The following is a 27,897-nucleotide window of genomic DNA, read 5'->3' as shown; positions in this document are numbered from 1 at the left end:
TTCTGTACCAGTGGTGGCTAGTGACTTCTAGTTCTAAGTCAAAAGAGGCACAATTACAAACACGTTGTTTCATCAATCAACCATGCAAAAAAAAGGAGCTTCATTCATTCTTGATCTCTTCTAGCACAGTAAAGGAAATTAAATCAATTAATTCTGTATCGTACCCCTTCCATCTGTGTGTTTCAGCTAAAGTACCCCTTTATAATTTCTGGAATATCTTTGGAAACACTTGTATTTGCTTTTTTTTTGGCAAAGTTATTATAAATAATACAAAATAGTCTGCACTGTAAATATTTATCACTTTACCATTTACTTCCCATCACAGCATAATTGTGTGTCATTTAAAATGTTTACAATATCAAAAATGTAAGCCTCAAGATAAAACTTTAATAACTAAGAATGATAACCTTTTTAATTTTTTTTTTTATTAAAGCCAAGATAAAAACTATCCAAAGGGACTTTGTCTCTTTGCACTTTCTGTACACTCTTGTGTTTTCTTAATTCGTTTTTCTTTTGCAAGTTACAAATGTATGCATTTCAAACACTGAAAACAATTTCAACCAGCCGCTATCGCTGTTCCTAAAATGCAGCTGCATCTAATAAATAAAACAAAAACCGTCAAAGTATTGTGGTTATTACTGATGTTTACCGCAGCATTTATCCAGTACTTTTAAAACATTTAGAAAGATTGTGCTTCACTGATAAGACAAGTTGAAAACAGCAAAGTTCATGAGCGGCACAGAGTGATCTGCGAAGGCAAAATTGCCAGAAGCCTGGTTCAGCTACCCTAGTAATGTATTTTAGAGTGGAAATCCACTCAATTGAAATATGTGTATTTGTATTCGTACAGGTGGAAAGTGTGGACATGAGATATACTGGGGTTTTTTTTTTCATCTGCGGTTCACATTTTTGTACCGTTCTGATGGAATTTTTTTTTTTTTCTGGTCGTTTTTTAAAACAATTTTCAGAAAACTGGGTGCAAAACTGAATTATGGAATTTCCATTATTTAACACTTGACTCATAATCGTGCATGCTCAGTACAGCAGTGCTTCAGCAGGGAGCGGGAGAGTGAGAGTGTCTCTTCCAATTAAAACCAGGGATCAGACTACGTCATCTGCCATTGCTGTTACTGTGGTTAAAATAGATTGGGGTTTCTAATAGAGGCTTGCCTCCTCTGAGGAAAAAACCTCATTGGGCTCCAGAATTGTTGTTAACATAGGAATGTTGACTCTAGGGTTAAGATTAAAATGTATTATTTCTTAAAATGTAAACATTAAGTTTTGTTCTGTTTTAATGAACTTTAATATTTAAATATGATATATTGATATAACTATATATATATATATATATATATAGATATATATATATATATATATATATAATATATATTACTTGACATTTTGAGGAGGCCGTGACTCCCTTGCCTCCTCTTATAAGGAGCCTCCACTGATTTATATATATATATATATAATGATATATATATATATATATATATATAGATATATATATATATATATATATATATATATATATATATACTTCTCTTTATACATATGAAAAGTTCTTGATCAGACAGAACTTTTTTGGTCCAGATCATGTCAAAAGAATGAATAAAAACACAGAAACATAGGATTTCAGAAATGAGGTAACTCATCCAGAAATTAAAAAAAAACTCTCAACAACTGTAATGCAAAAGGCAACAGCTTCAATGCTTATCAACTTTTTAAAAGCCATTTTATTTGGCCATTTTAGAAGCACGTTAACATGCCTGAAGGTGCGCAGCAGTACTAAGAAAACCCACTGATGGGGCTTGTGCCTTGCCAATCCCCTGGGTTGTCTGGAGTGTGTGTGTGTGTGATTATCACTATCTTATTCTTGCTCCAAAATTGTTACACAATAAAATACCTTTTTTTTTTTTAATTTGCATTTTTTTTACACTAGAAAACTGTTCAGTACTGTCGGCCAATCAGCTTCTTGCTCTAGAAGCCCACTTTGACATCAGCACAACAGCTGTGATTCAGATGAGTCAGCATACGTTTTTGGATTTTCGTTTCCCAGATTTGCAAGCCTGTCAATGTTCACTGTTAACTTGGCTATCTCTTGTAATGTGCATCAGCAAAGGTTAGCACCTGATACACTGCTGCTGGTCCAAAAGCTCTACCATGATGGGCTCACAACATGCTCTGCAACCTTTCATGTTACACCTGTGTATTGTACCTGCCACTCCATTGACTAAAGTTCATTTATTTACAATATGAATATTGTTATTCTATTCATATTCATCTTGTCAGGACTAGGAGTGGAATATTCAAGTTAAAAATAATGAACTAGTCTACTAGTCAACACTTAAAAAAATAAATAAATTCTGCATTTGAATATGTCTAATTCTCTATTTGTGTTCAGTAAACAGTTTGGTACTCATTGCTGTTTGTGCACTATATTTTAAAACTGCTTGGAATTTTGTTTAACTATTTATAAGGTACCAAAAAATTGTTTATATGTAATGGATTGCAACCACAAATGCACAGCTCACAATTACTTTCCGTTTCAAATCAAACAGCTGCATAGAATCCTAGTCTTGGCATTGCTAGTTCGTTACGAGTATACACTGCAAACAACAAAGCAGACACTTTTGAAATTTGTGAGATACATTTTCTAGCAGCAATAGTGCCCTCACATTGAAGGCTCTACTGTCTGGAAGATGACCGTGACTATCATTAGCGATCTTGCACAAAACTCCCGTCACAGTCCTTCACTGACGGAATTGTTTAGGTGAAAAATCTAAATAAAAACAAAGGAAGTGCAACTGTCACAGCAACTCCTTAAATGTGCCATTTGCCTGTATATGGAGTCACAGCCAGATTTATATTTACTGTGGGACAAATACTTCAGGGTCCTTTATATTACACAGAATGGGGGTGAGAAATCTGAGCTAACCCCCGTACGACGTGGCTCTGTTATGAGAAACGGCATTCTTGGATCTTTTAAAACTATGATTATTATATGTTTTATCATCTCAATGCAGTTGATCTTACAACATACACTGCAATATTTATACACCAAAGGAACATATTAAAAATGTAAGAATGAGAGGAGGCCATTCAGCCCATCTAAGCTTGTCCGGTTCCTAATAGCTGATTGACCTCAAAACTTTGTCAGGTTGGGTCTTAAAGGATTCCAATGATTCAGCAGCACCAACATGACCAGTTAACCTATTTTCAAGTCACCACTGTCTGTGTGAGGAAATGTCTCCTGCCCTCTATATTTCGTTTTTGTTTTTAATTTTAACAGTCTAAAGTACTAATTTTCTAAAGTAATGACTATACCCTTGTGCTCCCCCAGTGTAGTCATGGATTTCCAGTGTTATATTGTTCAGAAATTATCTTGTACTGCTCAGTTTCTTGGGCACTTGCAATGGGGCAGGCCTGCGGAGCTGAGTAGATGCGTACAATCCCACAGTCTTTCAAGTCAAATCAGTTTCGAAGGCTATAAGAACATCTTACTAGGTTACTAAAGTATCACAGTTCTGTTTTTAATCTAAAAAAGACATCTAGTTCTTTGAAATAGTATGTAGTTAATAAGATCTGTCATTTTGCTTTATGTTTCAGAGTGGCGTGCGGCTTGTCAATATGTGGGTACTTACGTTGTAACAAGCACCACAAATTGTTGTTTATGTTATTCAAAAAATAATGTATTCTAAATATATACTTTCAAAAGTAATTGATAAACAGATAACTTATTTCATTAGTCACTGTACATGTATATGTATAAAGAAAGAGAGAGAGACAGAGAGAGAGAGAGAGAGAGAGAGAGAGAGAGAGAGAGAGAGAGAGAGAGAGAGAGGAGAGAGAGAGAGAGAGAGAGAGAGAGAGAGAGAGAACGTAAAACATATTTATGTATTTTAAAACTATGAAGCGACACCACTCTCCTGGGATGAATATCAGCGTCCTGTAAAAGATATATTTAGATCTACAGTCTGTACTACTAAAGATTGCTAAACATAATGAAATGCCTGTTGGTTCCTCAACCTACTTTATAACAATATATCTGTTCCATGTCTTTCATATTGTATGCATTTCCATATTTTATAACAAAAATCTATTTATGTGATTCTAAGCCAAGTAAACAAATAGTCAATCCAAGATTTGGGTTCAACTAATTTTCTAATATATAAGATTGATTTACTATAGAAGTCAATAATAATAATAATAATAATAATAATAATAATAATAATAATAATAATAATAATAAGCTGTATTAATGATAATTGTTTTCATGTAAAATATTTTCATAGATCAATTGGGAAATAGTTATATTGTTTTAATTTAGTTTGTAAATGAAAATAAATTAATTGGTACTGCTTCCTACTGTCTGCAAATCTTCCATCTTAAAATTGTGAGCTGCTAAATGCATATGTATGTCTGTAAACTGGTTTGCTTAATTATATGCAGCCCTTGTAAAACTAATCTAAATTACTTAGTAATAAATATAGACAACTTGTATATTTAAAAGGTTTCTATTCATATACAAGACTTCCAAATCAATATATGCTAAATAACAGAGAAATAAATCTGTTCTCCCCCCTGAAATAATTAATTCTGTTTTACAATTATAAGATGCTTACCTGGCATTTAAATCATTTGTAACAAACTTTTTGTAAACAATAGCAGAGTCATTTTATATCATTAATATCTGAGTTTAACAAAATTAATAAAAATTATGCTCATCCGGGATATGAAAGGGAAAATATGATTTTGACATAATGAAAAATGATATTTGATAAGATATTTGTTTTAAATAAAACCAGGTTGAAGATGAATAAGTAAATACATACTTTAAATGAAATGGTGTACCATTGATGCCAAAGTTTTGGCTATATAAAAATAATAATACTACTAATACTCTGAACTTTAAAAAGGTGATACATGAATAGAGTTACCAGACGTAAAGGTGAAATATGAAAACGGTTACCAGACGTCCTGAGATTGTCCCACTTTTCAGCCTTCATTTTTTGTCCTGGTCAGAAACAGTAAAATTGTTAAATCATTCCAGTTTTATAGTTGTATTCACATTTATTTAAGTTCAAAACTGTAGCAGTTTGGTAAGTTAAACAGCAGTCATGCATTAGGTTGTGTTAGTACCATTCAAAAAGAAAGTAAACAATGTATGCATTATTTGTTTAATAATTCTGATTGTGTTTATAAATAATATTCTGTTTAAATTCCTGGACCATGTTTTAAGTTTCTTTATCTTGGTAGTGCCACCAGTTATGTAGCCTTTTAAGTAAGTTCCAATTGTGCTTTGATTAACACAGCCATTTTTAATATATATATATATATATATATATATATATATATATATATATATATATATATATATATATATAAATTGTAAAAGCTGATCTAATTTTTCTATTTTTTTTGTACATTTAACATGTTTTGGTCATATGACAACATAAAGAAAATAATGCACTGTTATGATCTACAGTAAATACATTGCATATTTTTACCTTTATACTGTGATTGTTTTCTTACAGTATATAGGCTGCAGCTATTTCACCTAAACCCTAACCCTAACCCTAACTCTTCCCATTTGCTACGGCATCAGTGATAAAGGAAGAAAATGTGTTTTTCACTCTGGGAATCTGGTAAGCTTATACATGCTCTATATATGTCTTAGCATGCAGTATAAAATACATTAATATAAAATACATAAGTATAAATAATCACAACAAAATAATCTGAAGCATTTTATCATGCCAATATTTTTGTTGAGAAAAAAGCTTTAAGGCTTTCATTTTAAACTGGTTCTTTCCTGTAATGTCTAATAAGGAACTACTTAACATTTGTTTCATTGTCAGGATAGGTTATTTATTTAAAGTGAAAGTGCCCATACAATCAGCTTTCCATCTATATCTGTACATTTATCACATTTTAAATGACGAGCCCCGTCACAAATATGACAACTGCCTCTGCACCCATAAACAAAAAAATGAGCAGAACCTTGAATCACATAACTCAGTTGCTTTCTTCTGATTTTATTTAACAGTTTTGATTTTTAAAAATGAGTTTATTAAAGAGTAAACAGGTTATAAACATGCCCCCCATTAAGTTCTTATCAATGTTAGTTTTAGTCTCTGAAGGAATTGGACATGCAGATAATAAAATATTGATGGTTGATTTAAGAACTACTATAGTGATACAAACAGCATAAAAACCATGCACTCCCACAGCAGATATAGACATGCAGGGCTCAGTTCATTGGAAAGTTTCAGGCTCTGCAACAGACATTATGCCCTAAATCTTAAAGTAAAGAAAAAAGGGAATGTACTGGTATGAAAATAAAAAAAAAGATCTTAATAGTTGAACAAAACTCCATTGTGGGGCACAAAGAGCATTTTTGTTCGGCTCCTAGTTTTATACAACAGGGGCTCAGAAATCTAGTATCATTAATGCAGTTTGGTGATTTTGTTTTTACAGGATCTCATTTTGAAAATCTTTATTGTATTTATTCTAATCAAATGACTCAGCAAATTGCACTGTTCCAAATGACGTCACATTGCAAACAGTTGCCGAGCTTGATCTAAGGAAAGCAGGTCTCCAAATTCAGCTGCTTAATTCAATCACCTAGTAATTTAACATACTTTATTTTCTATACACTATCTGTATGATACCTACAGAATACTACATGAACAGGCTTGTCATATGTTGGTATATCGTTTGGTGTATGCATTCGTCCATTCTTAAGGAGTAGCTGCTTGTTCATAGTGTATCCTCTGTGTATGTCTGGACTTGTTCAAACTTCTTATGTTTGTTGTTTTTCATCTCATTGATTCCATCCTGGCAGATTTGGAATGTTTTATTGTTTAAGGTATTCTTTCCAATAACATTTCTGCATGTCCCCTGGAATAGCATTCTATTCTATTTATTTTGCTAGCCCTTTTCCAAATACAGATCTTAAACTTTGCAGCAACTGTTCTTTAGGAACTCCATTTTTGCAGTTGTCACTTTTAAGATTGTATATCTTGCAGCTCTTAACATCACTGAGCTCAGCTGATTTCCTCTATTCTCTGATGCCCAGGAACAAGCCAATCAGATGCATGTTCTGAGCAGATGAGCTACTGTCCCTCCTGTTGCGTCACTGCATTTCAGCAAAGGGGCGTCTAGGAACAGAAGTTTTATCATGCATAATGCACGACTACGCTTGATTTTCATGAACTTGTTTACAAAGAGCGGTATTTAAATTATTTCCATGTGCCTCCAATAAGATCAATTGAATATTTCCATTAGGTTGCATGTCTGGATATATTCATGTACTGTACAGTATATATATATATATATATATATATATATATATATATATATATATATATATATATATATATATATATATATATATATATATAATATATATATATGCTCTATGTATAAAAGTATTTTATTAGTAAATACCTCTTTTCATGGTACTTGCGTGTTTCATTTATTTTACGGAGATGTATAAGTGAGGCTGACAGTTTCATACTGTCTGCTCAGTCAGCGAAAATCATACTTTTGTGTATTTAAGCTCTTTACTTAATATTCATGGTTTGTAAGTGTAATTTGAATATTATTTTGATTTACTTACATTGTATGTGTTAAGTTTCATCTGGTCATATCTTTCTCACATGAAGCCTAATCATGTGGTGTAACACCATGGGTGTTATGTGGTTTATTACTTTTTAAAATATCTTTTTCAACATGATATCAATTGTTTTGGCATTTTTATTCAAATATCATGGTCATAAATCAACTAAGAAATTAAGGTGATATTTTTTTTTGACTCAGTAGATGGTAAAATCCACCGTGAGGATTACATCATACTTAAGGGATATGCTGATGCTGATCAAGCATAGTGATATTCCTAAAGCGAGGGAAGACAAAGCCACTTTCAGGGGTGCAAATTTGGTGCTATGGTGCTAGATTCTAGCACCAGGGTACCTCATATAGCACCAGCAACATTCATTTCTGGAGCCACATGTGATTTATTCCTTAGCAAACATAGATGATGATAGTTTCTCATTAGGTCTGGACTACTCACACGACCTACCAAAACTCACCCACATACACAGGAGTTTAACTGCACTAAAAACATTGAAGTGTGGGGGGGGGGGGGGTTGCTTAGGGTGGGGTTAGATAATTTAGTAGGCTTTCTTTCTAAACAGTTTAGCACCAATTTTCAAAATGATTTGAAAAGGTGGCTTTGTGTTCCTTTAGCTCGAGGCTGAAGATACACCATCAATTGTTATTGTCAATTCTAGTTGACAACAAAAAACTGACAACTGAATTGCTGTTGCTAAATCTGCCACATGCACACTGGTAAATTTAAGTAAACATGATTCAGCAGCTGCTGTAGTAATTGGAATAATTTTGAAACGATGTTGACGCAGAAAAACTTGAGTGTGGATCAGTGTCTGCCATAGAAACAACAGGTAGCACATCATGCTGGGATGCAGGAACTGAGTTCTGAGGTTTTTCAGTTTGTCTTCTACCTCTGCTGGTGATCTACATGAAAGATTGGCTAATTCCTTTGATTGATCTTCGAATGAACTCTTTTTTGATTGATAGTTTGTCACTGTCCAGTGACTACATCGACATCAAAAGATTACATTGCATTTATTATTTCTATAATGGTGGAAAACGGAAGAAATTAAATGATAGTGAGACAGCAAGGATTCACTTGTGGAAAAAAAAAGCTATTAATATTGCTTATGCCCAAGTAAAATTATTTATATATCTATGCTCTAAAGAAAAGGTAACAGATTTGAAAACGAGATTTGGGCTCATGTGTTGGGCTGTGTGTGCTTTTTTGGATTTCAGTTTGACCCTACTCTAATTTTAGACTCTTAAATTTCAGTTTTCTTTGAGTCTGTAAAGACCAACATGTTGGATATGACAGCAGTAGAGACATGTCTCGTTGTGATCTGTGGTCATGCCATGTGAGGAGATCGAAGTAAAACAACACATATTTATAGCATCTTCTTAATACACTTTAGGATGATTTACTTTTTGCATAACTAACACATTACATTAACACACTGTTTCAAACAAACTGATAACAGGAGAAAAAATTCTTAATTATGTTTTCAGGTGTATATATACTTTTCAGAGATGATGTTTCCCATAATAATTGGACACATGCTCATTAATACCAGAAACAGAGTGCAAGCTGTCAAAGTGAAAGGAATTCCACAACAAGCAACACAGAACTTTACAACTGGAAAGCTGGAAAAAAATGCTCACCAGAGATTATAAAAAATATCGTTTTGGGTAGTGTAGGAGAAATGAGAATTAAATGCCGACCCTCTGGATGGGACGCTTGGTGGGCATTCCATTCTCATATCCCACACTATGCCGTGAAGTATTTTGTATAATGTCTAGTGAGCAATTTTTTCGTGCCAGAGTTTTCAAGTTCTGTGTTACTTGTTTAGCAATACTGAGAGTGAAAACAGATGATTAGAAAATGCAATATCATTGGTTGAACACACACAATGTGTAGAAAATGTGTCCATTGCATTGCTGAAAATAGAGAAGTGGTGTATTCTAGCAACTCGAATGGCAATCAAAAATTTGAGTTGTCAAAAGTAACACACAGTCAACGTTTATTGTCAGTTTCAGAAAATGCTTAAAAATTGCTTGTTTGTCTCTGGCTATTGGATTGCAAAACGTTGATAATATATACACTGTGAAGATTTAGAAAAATGAATTAATTATTTTAGTTGTGCAGCTATTTAGTTTAAAATTGAACATTCTGAAATGATTCACAAAAATGTAATGGAGGCTATTAGTTTCTGTTATCCATGTTCCATGATTCAGGACCCCATTCACTCATCACTGAAATAAACTGATATGGACCTCACCGTATTTAATTATATGCAAATATAATGTTTTTTTTGTTTGTTTTTTTAAATAGGTTTATCATTATTGTTTTTTTTTTTTTTTAAATGAAACAAAAACATAATATTACAAAACTAGCATCAAACTATTATACAATTAATTTTAGACTTAAAAGTTAAGACTTCTATTATTTCCTTTTGCAAAAAATAGCTACTCGTTGCACACTGATTTCTATATTTATCAATGTATTCATGTATTTTCATTATATTAGAGATAGCCCGACAGGGTATAACGATTTAAATATATATATATAACGTATATATATATATATATATATATATATATATATATATATATATATATATATAGTATATATATTATATATATAATCCCTACAATTATGTCTTTCCATTATTTTTTATATGCTGTTGCAAACTTCAATTTGTTTTTACAAAGACTCAAGATCAATATTGGTAATTATTGCATCAAATCATATCCCTGTCTAAATCATTGCTTGCTGGAAACATTGCACCTGGTTCCATGTTTACAATGCACCCTGTCTGGAACATTGCACCCGGTTCCATTTTCATAATGCACCCTGTCTGGAACATTGCACCCGGTTCCATTTTCATAATGAATCCTGTCTGGAACATTGCACCTGGTTCCATTTTCACAATGCACCCTGTCTGGAACATTGCACCCGGTTCCATTTTCACAATGCACCCTTTCTGGAACATTGCACCTGGTTCCATTTTCACAATGCACCCTGTCTGGAACATTGCACCTGGTTCCATTTTCATAATGCACCCTGTCTGGAACATTGCACCTGGTTCCATGTTCACAAAGCACCCTGTCTGGAACATTGCACCTGGTTTCAATATCAAACTGGGGCTGCTGCCGGTTCTATCTGCAGTCTGCTAATTTGACAAAACTCAGATTTTATCTGTATGTATCATATTTTGGTATAATTGCTAATAATAAATCATTTCACCTTCTTCCAATATTTGCCTGATAATAAAATTAATTCACAGCCCTTTCCTGTTTTTTTTTTCAACAGCCCTTGGCATTTCACACTCATAGGGTTGCAGAGCATTTCTAACTGGGGCTGACAGTCCCACTGGAAATCAGTTTGATATTGATCTGCTGCTAATGGAAACGAACAGGACTGATTTAAAATCTTCACGCTTCAAGTCGGGCCCAGTGGCAGTTGAAAAACATTGCTTTAAACACATAACTACAAATGTGGCCTGTACTTAGCAGTCTTTTGAATCTAGCAGCCATTGGGGTCCTAGGTGCTAGGAGAATGAAGCCAGTGACCCTACGGACTGAACAGTTACAGTGATGGAAAATTCACCAAAAATAAAACAAGCAGAGAATTTAGGGGAATGAAGGCTCCAAATCTCGCTATGACCAGCTCTGAATGCACATTTTAACTAGTAATATGTAGTGCTGGGGAGTAACACATTATATGTAACGTGTTATTGTAATCTGATAACATTTTTCAGTAAAGAAATGTGGAACAGATTACATTTTATGTGAACAGATAAAGTTACTTTTAGTTAAATTTAAAAAAGGACTATGGCTAATCTTTTATTTAACACTATGTAATCAAAGAATCGAAAATCAGAAGCCCTAATCATATTCCATACTCTTGGGGGGGGGGGGGGGGGGGGTCGTGGGATCTGTGACTCCACAATAAGAAAATCCTAGCACAGTCGCTGTGGTGGTGGAAACACATTTCAGTGTGGACTGGCCTGGTTGAAGATCTCATCACTCACCATAAAAAAAAAAGTCTAAAAAAAGCACATAGGAAATATTGTGTATGATATGCTTGGTACGAATGACTCAGAAGTCTGTCAGCATGAATACATTTATTATGCTAATACTTGGTTGTCTGTGCATGATCACACTTAGGATTTTGTTTTGTTCTGTTTAAATAAAGTGGAAAGTTTCCTAACATTATTACAAACAGCAATGTGGTGTGAGCATCTCGGTCTACAGAAAGTGATATATAAATCGAACAGTGAGCCTGGAACAGCAACTAAATCATGAAAAATAAGTGCCATCAAAACGCTTAGCTTCCCTGAACTCAAAATCACAGTCTATAATGTTGAAGTGTAAAGAAATGTACAATTCTGGAGACATAAGAAGGGGCATTTCACTGAAGATCCATTATTTATGGGAGCTTGACATTTGAATTTGAGCAAAAAGAGTTTTAAATGAAGTAGCACAGTTGTAAAGTTCAGAAGTAGGGATGCAGCGTTCCTGTAAGTCTTCCTGATTGGAGTTTCAACCCCAGCTGTACAGGTTTTACAAAATTATGTCAACGAGAGTTTCTTCAAATTGTTCTTTCGATTTTGAAAGTAGTGACAGTAATTAGCAACCTGCAACCGCAAGTTGTGCATAAAAGGTAACAATAATCAAGAACTGCATGACTTCATAAAATTCATAATTGTTTGGCTGTTCTGTTGTTAAAGAGGGGTGCAATCTTTTCATTATTAGTGCGGTAACAGGCATCAAATTCAAAACTTTATTTTGACAGCGCTCATTACTCCTAATACGAAATATTATTCTTCTGTAACCATAAAGAAGTTTTAAAAACATATGTGAGTTTATGGGCTATCTTCACGAAACATTATCCCATGAGATAATGAAAAGACAAGATTTAACACATAACATTTGGGGATAGGTGTACTAAAGTGTTGCGGCTGTTGCAATAGTTGCCAACTGTGAAATGTACTAAACATACATAATGCTGTTAGTGACTCTTGCAGATGAATATCTAATGATGGGTATTCCTGCATAAATTCGCAAAAAAAAAAAAAAGGGGGGGGATAGTGAAAATGAGGATTCTTGAACATTAGAATGAGAGGTACTAAAGCTTCTGACAGTTGCATCAATTTGTTAATAACTTTTGAAAGCATGTTTTAAACAGTGGCTATTGTTGCTGGCATGTCCCAGTCCACTTTCTGCAAATAGTATTCCTTTTGTTAGCAAAAAATTAACACCATTTCATCAGAAAATCAGAAAAGGAATACGACAAAATCTTATTACAGCACTATCCAAGTCTCAGCCTATACTGTTCACTCAAAAAAATAAACTCCAGTCATGATCATGAAAGAAAATTAGCCTTTGCAAAACGCATAGTTATCTAATTCAGATTGTCAGGTGACCCTTTCTCATGACCACTGCATAGATTTAAAATAATGTAGAAAATACATTTCAGCATGTAATTAACATATTTTAACAGGTTCCTTTCCATTTTAAGTGATACCTGTCAGCTTATATCATGTTAAAGGGGGCATTTGTTAATAATTATTAGGAGAAACCGAAAGGGTTTGCCTAGCTGGATTACTATTTGCCAGACTTTATAACTATTTCAGAAAGAAAATCCTGTTTGTGCAATCAGGGCAGCTTCTAAACAAAACTCAGAAAAGCTGATTATCTGTGAAAAGGTGGAGAAGCTTATGGGTGATGCAGTGGGCTTCATTTATTGCACACAGTCAAGAGAAACAATATTTAACAGGTCATCACCTTTAGGCTTTCCATCACATAATATATAATGTATGAGCCATGTTTAATAGTAGAAAGTGGCTGAAAAAAAAATCCTAGTATCTACTAATCACGGCACACTAATGATTCAAGCAAATTAAATATTTTGAAAAAAAAAAAAAAGATTCTATAAAGTAACCATTTAAAAAGTAGAAACCCTGAGATATATAATGTCTTTATACAGGAAGGGCCTGGATTGCAGATTATACATGAGGGTAGCATAGAAAGAGAAAAGGAGAGAGATACTTCTTGAAAGTGGAAATCAGAGGAGAAGAATTTGATAAATCTTGGAAATTGATATTAATGAATTTGCTACTGTGTAATATAATAAATATACTTGTGTAGAAATGAAATTACAAAGACTAATTTAAATTATTCACTAAAGGTTTTTGAAAGTAAAAGATTCCAATATGAATATCATCATGAGTCTCTGCACTCACTTTCAATATAAATCAAACGTAGCTTGGAAGTTGGAAGTTTTCACAATATCTCCATACCGTCCCAGTTTAACTGCTTAAAATCTGGTCAACTGAATTATACTCTAACTTTTTAAAAGTTATTTATTTATTTACATTGGATTGTCTGATAATGATTGTAGCCCTCTGAAATGTTTCGAGAGCTCCAGCTTCTCTGTGAATCATTTCTCAATAAGCAATGGTTTTAGAGAAGGTGTCCTTAATGACTGCAGGCTCATCTTTTCCTTTATTGAGCAATATCAGGACAGCTGACCTCCACAGAAAACAATGGGAGAGCGTCAGTTGTTGTATAATGTATAATAAATTGTTATTGTATCACAAATAAAAAATAAATGGTAGCTATCAACAATGAAACCAGAGTACTACAATGCTAGCCATCTTGGTCAGTTAAAAATCAATGCATGGTTCATAGGCCATTTTTAGTTTTAATCTCAAATTTACCATTCAGTGAGTTTATATACACAGTATATTATATATATATATTCTATATATATATATATATATATATATATATATATATATATATATATATACATAAACATATGTGTTTTCTAACACAGGTACGTTTCCATGCAACTTATCTCTCTCTCTCTCTCTCTCTCTCTCTCTCTCTCTCTCTCTCTCTCTCTCTCTCTCTCTATATATATATATAGTAATAAGTTGCGTGGAAATGTGTTAGAAAACACATATGTCAGTTTAAGAATGAAGAAGGCAATGTTCCCAGAAAACTGTTAAAATAATTCAAAGTCAAAGAGATGGTAATCTTACAAATCTCCACATGTGCCTTTACTAGTAGCCTATGCATTAAAATAATACATATTTACTGTTGTAGTAAGCTGTTTTTATGATATTTACAATAGTTTATCTACCTGATAAATTTATTTGTATTGTTTTGAAAAGCCCTACCCCTTAGCAAAGGGGTTACAACTTTCTCTTTCCAGTCTGTAACAAGCTATGTCAGTAGCATCCCTTTAGTTTGACTCCTCGGTTATGCAGTGGCGCCAATTCATTAAAACCTTGGGGGAGGTTGCATTGATTTATTTTCCCCATTCCCCATTCCCCAAGTGTAAGTGCATAATGTTGCAGACATCTACATTTCATATTAATGCAGGTAACACCCAATAGAAAACGACTTACTGTTACTGATTTGTGAACCGACAGCAGAATAAAAGTACCAAAGAAAAGAAACTATCAATAATATCAATAATAAATAATAAAGATAAATAAATAAATGCATAAATGTATATCTATTAATTTATGTATTCATTTACTTCAATACTTATATTAATGTATTTATTTATTTGTTTTTATTTTTACCAAATATATAGGCTATCCTTCAGCATAGCTAAGCTAACTTCTTTTTTGTCCAGCAGGGACCACAAATAGCATTACTCTCATCGACCAGTATAGAGAGAGGAAACCGGACTTCCTTGTGCCAATAGGGACTACAATAAGCGCTACACTCACAGGAAACCTAAAAATTTCACGACTCTTAGAATGAGGATGATGAAGATGAATAATGGCTCAAATGATGGCGACTTTTATTTCTCTTACTGTATGACAGGTATTTACTTTTTTTTTCTACATTTCATGTAAGAGTGTTGGGAACAACAAATTAAATGTGGAATGGTGCTTTTGGCTGATTTACTTTTGCTGCGGCAATACCCTGAAAACATGTAAATTATCCGTATGTATATATAGTCACTGGAGGTTCTCACTGTAACTACTTCGATAAAGTTTAGGAACCCAAATTAATAAAATAGCTACCCACTTTCACTTTCTCTGTGAATATGAATCTTTCTCCTGTCATGATGTTAATCATAAAACCCAGCCAAAACATAGTGATATACCAGGTCAATAATGTAAAACTGCACTCCCATAATCAATCCAGACGAACAAAATCAAGTTGGAATTATGAATTATTGGGATTATGACCAATTGGAATATTTTCTGATCCCATGAATAATCATGTGTAGTAGTTGCTGGTATACATAGAGGACTGGAGTGCTGTGGTATTGTCTGGTATACATAGAGGGCTGGAGTGCTAGGATATTGTCTGATATAAATAGAGGGCTGGAGGGCTGTGGTATTGTCTGGTATACATAAAGGGCTGGAGTGATGTGGTATTGTCTGGTATACATAGAGGGCTGGAGTGCTAGGATATTGTCTGGTATAAATAGAGGGCTGGAGTGCTAGGATATTGTCTGGTATAAATAGAGGGCTGGAGGGCTGTGGTATTGTCTGGTATACATAAAGGGCTGGAGTGATGTGGTATTGTCTGGTAGACATAGAGGGCTGGAGTGATGTGGTATTGTCTGGTATACATAGAGGGCTGGAGTGATGTGGTATTGTCTGGTATACATAGAGGGCTGGAGTGCTGTGGTATTTTCACAAATGAGGAATGGCAGAATTACCAGGACGAGACCCCAAAGGGAGCGAATGGAATAAAAACTCCTTGAAACTAAATTATTCTTAAAAATATATAGTATATGGAAAAGAAAGTATGATATTCCCCATGTAGCATTGATTATGAAAAAGTTATTCATCCCTGTAACTCAAACAATGTTGTATAAATAAATCACTCATTTAAATTATTGTGTGATTATATAGATTGAACATTTTTTTTTAGAAAGTAACACGTTTGTTAAAAGGCTCCATTCATTCACACACAACTTATGTGGCAATGAAGTGTCCAAAACCACACCCTGTAGCTGACTATCAACAACTTCTGCTCTCAAGGAATTCCCAAGCTCTTTATGGGTTTAGTTTGAAACTCTTTCCAGACCCTTTTAAATAATCAGATTAGCTGAGGAGATACAGCCGGAGATGAAAGGTTGTCTCTGTAAGAAGTCTGTGAAAAGCTTCAGCCTGGAATTTGCTCTCTCTCAATTAGATGAATTATGCTGCTGCAGCTTTATGTCCTGGCTGTGAGAAGTTGCCAGTCTTGGCTGGGGATTGCACAGGGAGTATTGCATTGGAGCTGGCAATTCCACAGGTTACACAGGCACAATCATTAGGGACTGTTACTCCTAATCATGCTGAAGTGGACACTGCTGGCGAGGCACCCGCTGAACTCAGCTGAAAAGTTGATTTGTCATTGTTTTTCACTGCTGCTCCATAAAAGTGTGGATCTTAAAGCTGCTGCTCTTCAGTGTGTTTTGTGTTGTCTATGAGCCAAACTCTGATACAAATCTAAAACTTGAGATGATATGAAACTACTAGGATTATAAAACAGGAAATAATCTAGTGTGTGTTTAGTATCTTTGATATCTTTGATAATTTGCAATGGTTCAACAGTTGACATCTGAATAATACAGTCAAGGTTAAAGTAATTGTAGACAAAACAATTCTATATTTTGTCTCGACCAAGGACATCTGTTCATGTTTATAGGTCTTAAATGCACAGTTTTAAAAGAAACACATTTTAGAGATCACTCCACTCAACACACCAAGAATATGAAATGACAAGGAGTATGAAACAAATACTGAACAGTGTACACGTGTGCTTAAGATTCAGATTCCTTCTTGAAGATTCAGTTCATTCCTGGGTCAGTTGGAAGCCGGCCATCCAGGAAGAGGGCAGAGTCACAATACCAGAAGTCATCGCCCTAGTACGGTGAGCAATGTGTCAATCGTGGATTGGAGGAGACGTGATTGAACTAGCTATCACAGGGGGCGTGATTAAAGGTGCTTCAGGGGATGTGATAATGCAATTTGTTCCTTTGTTATGGTTGCAAACAGACCTGTAAAGGACGGACAAAAAGTATAAACCATGAATGTTTTGTATTTGTGTTTTTGTTACTGTTTATTTATAATTATTAGATGGCTAACAAACCAGGAACTGTCGCTGCCAAGCCAGCATTACACCCGGATTACAAATACTGCACCAGTCATGATAACTGTGTATTCACCACCAGCACGGGAGCACTGCGAAGGATGCTGAGCCACGCATGGACATTGTCTTTGTTTATTGTAGTTTTAAGACTGAAACCCTGTATTATTTAGCTGTGCAACTACACATTGCTGTGTATTTGCTAGCATTTGTATTTAATGGTGGCAAACCATGCAAACAAAATAAAATAACTGTTTGGACCTTGAACTCTGTTTGTTTGTTGTTGGAGCACTGCATCACCACTACACCTGCACACTGTAAACCACTTGGTCACACATGGGATGGGCATCGTAACGCTAACCACGCTGTTGCAAGCACTAGAGCAGAGACGGGAGACGGAGGAGAGACAGAGAAAGAAGATATATACAGAGCTAATAGAGAGAGTCGGACTCTGGGACACACCCCATGTACCAGCAGGACCTGTGATGGCGCCCCCTAAAGAAAGGGAGCAGAAGATGACGGCATAGGATGATTTGGAGTGGTTGGCCACCACTGCGTTATGGCCAAAGGAGTACTGGGCCAGTCAGCTGGGCCCCTGTACGAGCGGGGAGGCTCAGGCAGTGTGCCATGACAAATGAGGAGGCTAGCCAGTATGACCTGGTCAGTTAGGCCATCCTCCAGCTCCTTAACATCACAGCCATGGGAGACCCACCCCAGGGTGGTCGCCCAGAGGTTATGTGACTACATGGTTCACTGGCTTAGCCCAGCCCAGAAGATAGGGGTGCAAATGGGCAAGGCAATAGTGCTGGAGCAGTTCTGCCACGTGGTTGGCGCTGAGACCCAAGGATGGATATGGAGCCATAACCCAGACACCCTAGAAGCCACCGTCAATCTGGCAGAAGATGACAAGGACTCCCTGGTCTCCGCCCGCAATGGACTGCTGACCCCTCCTGTCACAGAGCAGCCGAAGACCAGTACCTCCTCCATCACCACCTCTCACTCAGACCACCGACCCCACACCGGTGCAAGCTTGGGGACAGGTCCGGTCTATTGATGGTAAGGATGTTGAAGGCGATGGGGTGCTATTATATCTGTACTTCATTATCAAGGGGAAATTACTGTATATGGTAAACCCTGTCATGGGCACAGGACAGCTTGTAATGCAATTGATGGTTCCCTCGTCTTGTCGGCCCGAGGTCATGAGGCTGGCGAATGATATCCCTTTTACGGGGCAACTCTGAACTGATAAAATGAGAGAAAGCACATTGGCTTGATTTTATTGGGTAGGGCTTCATAATGAAGTCTCACGGCCGACAGTCTCGTGACATCCTCGATCTGTTGAGAGAGGGGTGGGAGGAGCACAAAAGCTCATCAAAAAATGTAGTGCAGTATGTGCTCCTACTCTGTGATTGTCTGGATTTGGTCAGTTGTTTGGCCCAGGACAATCTAAAATCATCTCAGCACCGGCAACAGCAGCATTACAACCAAAATGCACGGATTTGGACATTTTAACCAGGAGACAAGGTAATGCTACTTTTTCCCACATCAGAATCCAAACTGTATACTGAAAAGTGAATTATGAAATTCTGCAACCTGATCGCCTCAATGAAAGGGACATTTACCATGTCAATTTATTGAAGCCCTGGCAGGCAATGGAGGCCTTCTTTATAGACCGAAGAGAGGTAGAGGATGATTTTGAACCCTGTATACAGGCCCCTAGCACACAGAGCATTTCATTGGCGGAACATACAATACAATATGAGACCTTATAATTCGTACATAAATGTGTACACTTTTATCATTTTCAAGTATTTGAGAACAAGAGACCATTCGGCCCATCTGTGCTCATCCAGTTCCTATATAGTTACTGATTGATCTCAAAATGTAGTCAAGTCGCTAATCCCCCCCCAAATAAATTATTGGGGCAGAAATATGTTTTTGCCTACCCAACCCTGAGTCTCTGTATGTAATGCATGTCAGAGTTATCTGTATATTAAAAAATGGATAAGAGATTTCCTTTAACCCGAAAAAAAACATAAAAACAGTTTTGTTGTATGTATTTTACCTTTTTCTGCTTGATGAAAGAAAATCTCTGTTCTAGTCACACCCTCTCAATGTTGTCTGTCAATGTCAGAGGCAATACAGTAAACATAACAAGAATAGCACTAGTCTCCAGTTTGAATGACAAGCTGTAGAAATCAAACGTGCAGACAGATTACTTTGAATACACTTTATGAACACACTGTGAACAAGTTACTTAACAAACAGCACAATCAGCACTAACACATGTAGTCTGCTAGATATTTAATTACTGAAACTTTTTTTTTTTACTGTCGCTAATACATTTTAGCAACTATTGCCAACTTTAATACTTACACAAATACACAAACGTTCACTCAACTCCTAATTTAAAAAAAAAAAAAAAAAAAAAAAAAAAGTTACAGGTACTTTCTTTTTTTTTTTTTTTTTTTTTTTTTTTTAAGAGGTAGATACCTGAAGAGAAGAGCAGGTTTCCGGTAAGCCCTAGGGAATGCTCACTTGATCACATGTGTTCCTGTACGGAAAGTACAGCAGGAATTCAAACAAAAAAAAGTCTGCAATATTTAAAAAAAAAAAAAAAAAAAGGCTTGTTTGTCATTGCTATAGACCATGCTTGGCAGTATCTGAAAATTGTAGCAAAAACATTTTTGTTTGAAATGTAATGTGTTGTGAATTGTAAATATACAGATATGTCTGGGCTCGCTTTTGTGTTCCAACTTTATTTATTGTGAAATACTGTAAATGCACCGGTCAGTCTAGAAACTTTGCTGGACTTGATTTTGTGTAAGCGATTTACTGTAAAACATTTCTATTTATTCATGCCTATAAACTTGCCATTCAAAAATAATGGTAGTTATTTCACCATTCTGCCATTTCAGATAATTATTGTTATGAAATAAGAAAATTGAATTCTGTTTGTATGGCTGTTTAATTACCTTAATAATTAAGGCACCAGAACTACATTTCTGTGATTTTTCATGCTTTGGCCACAATTGAGCTGCATTTTTTAAAGATCTCTCCGCAATTTAGGTAGGGACTGAATTATTTTCAAGATTAACTCATGAATTGTGCCTCCTCAATCATACAAATCTTCTGCCGTTGCTGGTTCGTACTTAAATATTTCTTCTTTTAAAGTACATATTTTTCACAGCTATGAAAAAGGCAATTGATATAAGTACTTGTTGACATTTTTTAAACCAAATTACAGTCAGTAATAAAATAAAACACAGTAACTACAAACATTTGTCAGAGGTAACACTTGTCCCACATGTAATGGTTAATAAAGCCTAAAAGAAACTCTTCTAATTATGCTGCAGTGCCTGTCCTTCCACTCTGACACTGAGGTACATTAAACCTAAATATTCCCAATGAATAATAAACAGCTCACGGGTAAGGGTTTGCCAGAATTTCAGTAGACCTTACCCTGTGAACAGATTTCATCTCGTGCAGGGAAAGGGGGCTCACTTTGAAATCAATACATTTTTTTTTTCTTTTTAAACAGTTTTATATTATGATGTCAAAGTCTGAGCAGACAGAACAGCACTTGCAGTATTATAAGAACATTTTATATGCATACAAATGTGTGAAGGTGAAAGTGTACATTGTACATAAAGTGTGGGGGGAGTCTGACAACATACGAATAAGTTTAGGCAAATTCCTTGTCAGTGATCTCGATCACATTCTTAGTGGATCTGTGTGTCCTTGTACACCTGTTCTATGTTCTTGTGTGGATTAGACAAGGGCCAAGGACGCACTGCAAATCTGTATTCTCCTGTAAGAAACTTTATTGTAATAGCTAATATCTAGTTTTCTATACCAAGATTTCACTATTTACTGTTAGGTTTTTATTTGTATAAATTCAAATAAACTACAGTGGAGGTCAGATGTCATATAATTTACGTATCTAGAGTTCATTGACTAGAGTTGCAATGATAATTTCTTGATAGTAACATTACACTGGGTGCAAATAACAGTATATCATTTTAGCAATACAACAAAAGTTCTGTAAGGTTACAAATGGTTAAAACAAGTGAATAAATCTCATTTATAACCACAAGTATAGAAAAGGCTAAAATATTTTCATAACTACAAATATTGAATTATTAAGGTAGTCTGTAAGAAATTAACCCTGTTCCTGTACACTCTCTCTCTGTATTATCGGCGTCACAGACGTGGTCTGTTAAATGTCTGTTTCAAGGTGAGTTATATACTCTTTCGTTAATTAAAATCATCTTTTTCCAAGTGCAAATTTACTCCTGATAAATTATGACAATTAACACAGATTTCCTATTAAATTCCCACGCAAACAAGGGAAATAGTCACAAGAAGCACCACTCTAAGAGATTAACATTATTTCATAGATCAACATAATTTCGGAAATCGCTTTAGAACAATTGTTTAATAATGACATAGGCATAACGACCACTTGCAAATGCCAAAATCAGTGCTACATACCAATGATTCATAAATTGACCCTGGTTATTTCAAAGTGCTCTGGTGATGGAGGGGGGTTATTGTCATGTGACAGCATTGTGATGGGCTTCCATCTGGCCAGTCAGAACTGGATTTGAGTTCTGATGATAGCAGAAAGCAGCAGGTCCATCAGCGCTGATACCTGACATTGCAATTCATTCAAAAGAAGTAGCTGACTCATTTATGGTTGTCTGTTATTTTCCTCTGCCACTTGCTGTTCTATATACTAAAAACCTGAACCAACCCTTAACAACACATCCTGTATCTGAAGTACGATACTATTTTTACACGGTTTTACCATAATAACATTATTCATATGGTAATTCGCTCACCAGATAAAATTGTTTTTACTGTAGAAATGACGTTTATCAAGAAAGTCTTACCGTAATATAATGTACTGTGATACTGTTTTTTATACGGTATATTACTGGCAACCCAGCTGCCAGTTTTTTACCGTAAAATCAACAGTGTACGCGACCTGTCTTGCTCTGAAAAGCGATCTCCGTTCATCATTTGAAAGTACTGTATACCAATTAAACAAAGTGATGTTCCAATTAAACAACATAAATAGCATTGGGAAGAACAGTCTCCCAGAGTTGTATCCCATTTAAGCAGAAATCACGATTATCAGTATCCCGATTAGGCGACGCTGACTGTATTGTTTATTTTTTGGGAGGGGTGGGGGTCTTTTCAGCCTGAACTCTTCAGAGGTAATGTAGTGTGCTACTTGCAGTTTGGTTTTTTTTGGTTTTTTTAAGTACCTTGTGCATTACATTTGATTATTTTTATTTTTTTCCACATAGCATCTTGTGTATTACATTTGACATTTGATCATATTTTCTGGGATCAGTGCAACAGGTGCAACAGATAATTTCTTATATTATTAACTTAAACTTCAAGAAAGAATGGGGTACTCCCAGCACCCTGTGCATATTTTGAATTTCCTATGTATTGTTATTATGAGTTATTTATAAATATGACCATGAAAAGCTGTGTTTTGATTTATTGTTTGGCAAGGACGAGCGAGGTGCTGTCCGCCATTATTAACAATAGGTTACGGATGTAACCCCGGTTCCCTGAAAGAGAAGATGACCGCCAATTATACTTTTGGGATATGCCTGCTTGTCAGGTATTCGCTGACCATTTTATATCAAAGCTGCCGATAGGCCCCTCCGCGGAGTGACGTCCTCAGTCCTGCCTCACTGAGGTAATAAATGGTCACTGCGCGGAGATATCTGTTTCTTTTGAACTGATCCTGCGAATGCGAGTGATGCGACCTCACAAGGTTGGCGGTCATCTTCTCTTTCAGGGAACTGAGGTTACATCCGTAACCTATCGTTCCCTTTCAATTTGAAGATGCCCGCCAATTACACTTTTGGGAAAATGGTGGGGGTAGGCCAGCATTAGTATACACAGTCAAAACTGAATCCACAATCCAATGGGACAGTCGCTGCTTAGAAAGGCCTTGACATCTGGTTCGTTCGCTATGGCAAATGAACAGCGGGTCAGACTAACGGCATGCTCTCGTTCTATTCACACGCCTGCACGAGCCCTACCTGCACTCTTGAACACGCTAGGCGCTGAGTTTGAGGGCACTGGAATCTCAGGCTCCAAGGTGAGCTTGGCGCTTGGCCCGTTACCTGAGTCAGGTCTGGATCCTGAGTCTCCATCCGCAAGAAGGACTCCTCATCCCAGGAAACCGCTAGGGAGAGCGCATACTGTTCCTCCTCACTCATCACCACGTCCTGTTGGTCAACCTCTGCAGCAACCACTAGCGAAGACAGGGTATGCTCTGGGGCAGGTGAGGGTGGAGCTGGGGCAGGCGAAGGGAGTACCTGCTGCTTGCTGAAGAGCTTGAGTATTTGGGCCATTTGGCCCTTTAACTCGGCAATATCCCTCGCCTGGTCCACATTTCTAGATCTCTTCCTGCCCCTCGGGGAGCTCTAGATTGATTATGGGGGTACCGTGAAACCTGCACACAAGAAGTACTCGGTGTAGGACTCGGAATGTGTGGATGGGAGGCCTGGGATTGGTTGTAGGGTTCTTCTTTGAGAAAAGCGTTTGAGAAAAGTGCCATTCTTTTTTGCAGCATGCTGTCCTTGGACCCAGCGCAAAAAGAGCAGGACGACCTGTCTGCCAAGGCAGCAGAGTTATGCTCGAAACCAGCCACCTCACACACAGGATGTATTTGTCCTGTGGCCATTTCCTCCTGCAGGATGTGCACAGGTGGAAAGTCAACATTGCAGTTGGGGTGCTTAGCTCTGGAGCACTGACATGTCGAAGTACCGAGGCGTGGAGTTGTGTAGCAATGAGGCACCAAAAAAGCCTGAGGGGATAGCATGTGCTGGGTGAAGTGCCAAGGCGGCAAGTCCTTGAGGCACTGAGGGTGTCGAAACACCAGAGGCCCGAGGGTCTCGAGGGTACTGGGGCGCAAGACTAAAAAAGAACTTGAAGCATCAAAGCGCTGAGGTATACAGTCCTCGAGGTGCCAATGGTGTCGAATCACAGAGGCTATTGAGCGCACCAAGTTCACCGAGGGCGCATTACGAGTAGCTCAAAAAATCTTGAGGCCATCGAAGCGCCGAGGTGTGGAGTCCTCAAGGCACCAAGGATGTTGAAGCGCCTTGGTACTGAGGCTCTGGGGCAGCGAGACACCGAAGGCACCGCTGCACAGGCTTGAAAAGCCTTGAGGTGTTGATGTTTGTGTCTGGGCTGCTTGCAGTCACACAACCAGGAACAGCATGTACAGTAGCTTGCAACGGTGTGGAGCACAGCCTGCAGACAGTTGCAGTGTAGTCAGACAACCAGTGCAGCACGTAGCCTGCAGCGAGGTAGTGCAGTCACGGACCTGAAGAGGTGTTTTTTTTTTTGTTTTTTTTTTTTAACACAAACACAGTTTTATGGATGAGTGATGTGCACGCCATCTGCTCAACACTTTGCCAAGGTCTAATTGAGGAAGTGCGTGGTTTATTTAGTTTTAAAACTGCAGTGCAGTAGAAGACAGACACTCGACAGCAAGCAAGAGTGTTGTCGTCTTTTTTTTTTTTTTTTTTTTTTTTTTTTTTTTACTGTAACAGTAAAATCAATAATCAGTAAAATCAGTGGCCTGTAGGAACGCTAGGCTGCACACACCGCGTGGGTGTACTGAAGTCACCCAGAGCCAGCTGCAAAAAGCAGAGGAAAGTTATAGTAAAGAACTTACAGCAAGCTGCAGAGGTTAGAAAGCAGCCTACAGTTGCTATGTGAAATGCAGTTGTGTATTGTTTGCTCAGCCTTCAGTTGCTGAGTTTTTGATTCTGGGGAAGTGGAAAGCCTACTTCCAGCAATCAACTACAAGGGAACTTGAAGGAGCGCTAAAGAGTCAATCACAACTGGAAAAGGTTAGAATAATACTCACCCACTTTACCTACCTGTCTATGAAATGCCAAAGAGACAGATATCTCCGCGCACTGACTAGTTAATACCTCAGCGAGTCGGGACCAAGGACATCACTCCGCGGAGGGGTCTATCGACAGCTTTGATAAAAAATGCTCAGCGAATAACTGACAAGCAGGCATATCCCGAAAGTATCATTGGCGGTCATCTTCAAATTGAAAGGGAACAATTGCTGTGTTGGAAGCCTGAGCACCGTATTTGTTCAGTGGGGGTTATTTTGTGTTTGTGATTTTGTTTTTGGTTTAAACTTTTACTTTGCTCTGTGAGCGTTGTTTTTGTTTAAATATGAAATTTATTTTTGTGTTAGTAAAAACGACACTACCGTGGTTTCACTTGAGTACCTGCCTGTTTCCCTGGTCTGACATTATCCACCAGCCACCACATGGTGCATTTACCAAGAGAAACAATCATTAATAAAGGTAAAGGGTAAAGGCAAATTCCCATTGTTACAGACTGGACAGAAGCACGGAAGCTAAACATTCAGCTATGCTGGGCTCTGTGTGTATTGGTGTGTTTGCATTACAGTCTGTTCTGTCTGTATTGGTGTGTTTGCATTACAGTCTGTTCTGTCTGTACTGGTGTGTTTGCATTACAGACTGTTCTGTCTGTATTGGTGTGTTTGTATTACAGACTGTTCTGTGTGTATTGGTGTGTTTGCATTACAGTCTGTTCTGTGTGTAACTGAGTGTTTGCATTACAGACTGTTCTGTGTGTACTGGTGTGTTTGCATTACAGACTGTTCTGTCTGTATTGGTGTGTTTGCATTACAGACTGTTCTGTCTGTATTGGTGTGTTTGTATTACAGACTGTTCTGTGTGTATTGGTGTGTTTGCATTACAGACTGTTCTGTCTGTACTGGTGTGTTTGCATTACAGACTGTTCTGTCTGTACTGGTGTGTTTGCATTACAGACTGTTCTGTCTGTATTGGTGTGTTTGCATTACAGACTGTTCTGTCTGTATTGGTGTGTTTGCATTACAGACTGTTCTGTGTGTATTGGTGTGTTTGTATTACAGACTGTTCTGTGTGTATTGGTGTGTTTGCATTACAGACTGTTCTGTCTGTACTGGTGTGTTTGCATTACAGACTGTTCTGTCTGTACTGGTGTGTTTGCATTACAGACTGTTCTGTCTGTATTGGTGTGTTTGCATTACAGACTGTTCTGTCTGTATTGGTGTGTTTGCATTACAGACTGTTCTGTCTGTATTGGTGTGTTTGCATTACAGACTGTTCTGTCTGTATTGGTGTGTTTGCATTACAGACTGTTCTGTCTGTATTGGTGTGTTTGCATTACAGACTGTTCTGTGTGTATTGGTGTGTTTGCATTAGAGGGTTCTGTCTGTATTTGTGTTTGCATTACAGAGGGTTCTGTCTACTTGTGTGTTTGCATTACAGACTTTTTTGTGTGTATTGGTGTGTTTGTATTACAAACTGTTCTGTGTATTGGTGTGTTTGCATTACAGACTGTTCTGTCTGTATTGGTGTGTTTGCATTACAGACTGTTCTGTCTGTATTGGTGTGTTTGTATTACAGACTGTTCTGTGTGTATTGGTGTGTTTGCATTACAGACTGTTCTGTGTGTATTGGTGTGTTTGCATTAGAGGGTTCTGTCTGTATTTGTGTTTGCATTACAGAGGGTTCTGTCTACTTGTGTGTTTGCATTACAGACTTTTTTGTGTGTATTGGTGTGTTTGTATTACAAACTGTTCTGTGTGTATTGGTGTGTTTGCATTACAGACTGTTCTGTCTGTATTGGTGTGTTTGTATTACAGACTGTTCTGTGTGTATTGGTGTGTTTGCATTACAGACTGTTCTGTGTGTATTGGTGTGTTTGCATTAGAGGGTTCTGTCTGTATTTGTGTTTGCATTACAGAGGGTTCTGTCTACTTGTGTGTTTGCATTACAGACTTTTTTGTGTGTATTGGTGTGTTTGTATTACAAACTGTTCTGTGTATTGGTGTGTTTGCATTACAGACTGTTCTGTCTGTATTGGTGTGTTTGTATTACAGACTGTTCTGTGTGTATTGGTGTGTTTGCATTACAGTCTGTTCTGTGTGTAACTGAGTGTTTGCATTACAGACTGTTCTGTCTGTACTGGTGTGTTTGCATTACAGACTGTTCTGTCTGTATTGGTGTGTTTGCATTACAGACTGTTCTGTCTGTATTGGTGTGTTTGCATTACAGACTGTTCTGTCTGTATTGGTGTGTTTGTATTACA

The 27,897-nt window shown here is 36.8% G+C and overlaps 1 protein-coding gene across 2 annotated transcripts in view; it reads right to left on the bottom strand.

Moving 5' to 3' along the window:
* The window catches only part of LOC121294460 (very-long-chain 3-oxoacyl-CoA reductase-B-like), a 133,949-nt gene that overhangs the window by 81,090 nt on the left and 24,962 nt on the right, over nt 1-27,897 (bottom strand). The window contains exon 1 of one of the 2 annotated variants that reach the window (XM_041218164.1): nt 4,973-5,017. The exons of the other annotated variant lie outside the window; for it this stretch is intronic. Within the exon in view, the coding sequence (XP_041074098.1) occupies nt 4,973-5,009 (37 nt within the window). The 5' untranslated portion in view covers nt 5,010-5,017. Of the gene's footprint in view, nt 1-4,972; nt 5,018-27,897 lie in introns of those variants that run through there. 2 annotated transcript variants of the gene reach the window in all.

The sequence above is a fragment of the Polyodon spathula genome, chromosome 19 (genome assembly GCF_017654505.1).
Source record: "Polyodon spathula isolate WHYD16114869_AA chromosome 19, ASM1765450v1, whole genome shotgun sequence".
Classification (NCBI taxonomy): Eukaryota; Metazoa; Chordata; class Actinopteri; order Acipenseriformes; family Polyodontidae; genus Polyodon; species Polyodon spathula.
The sequence above is the reverse complement of the archived record's forward strand: the minus strand, read 5'-3'. Positions and strand labels throughout refer to the sequence as shown.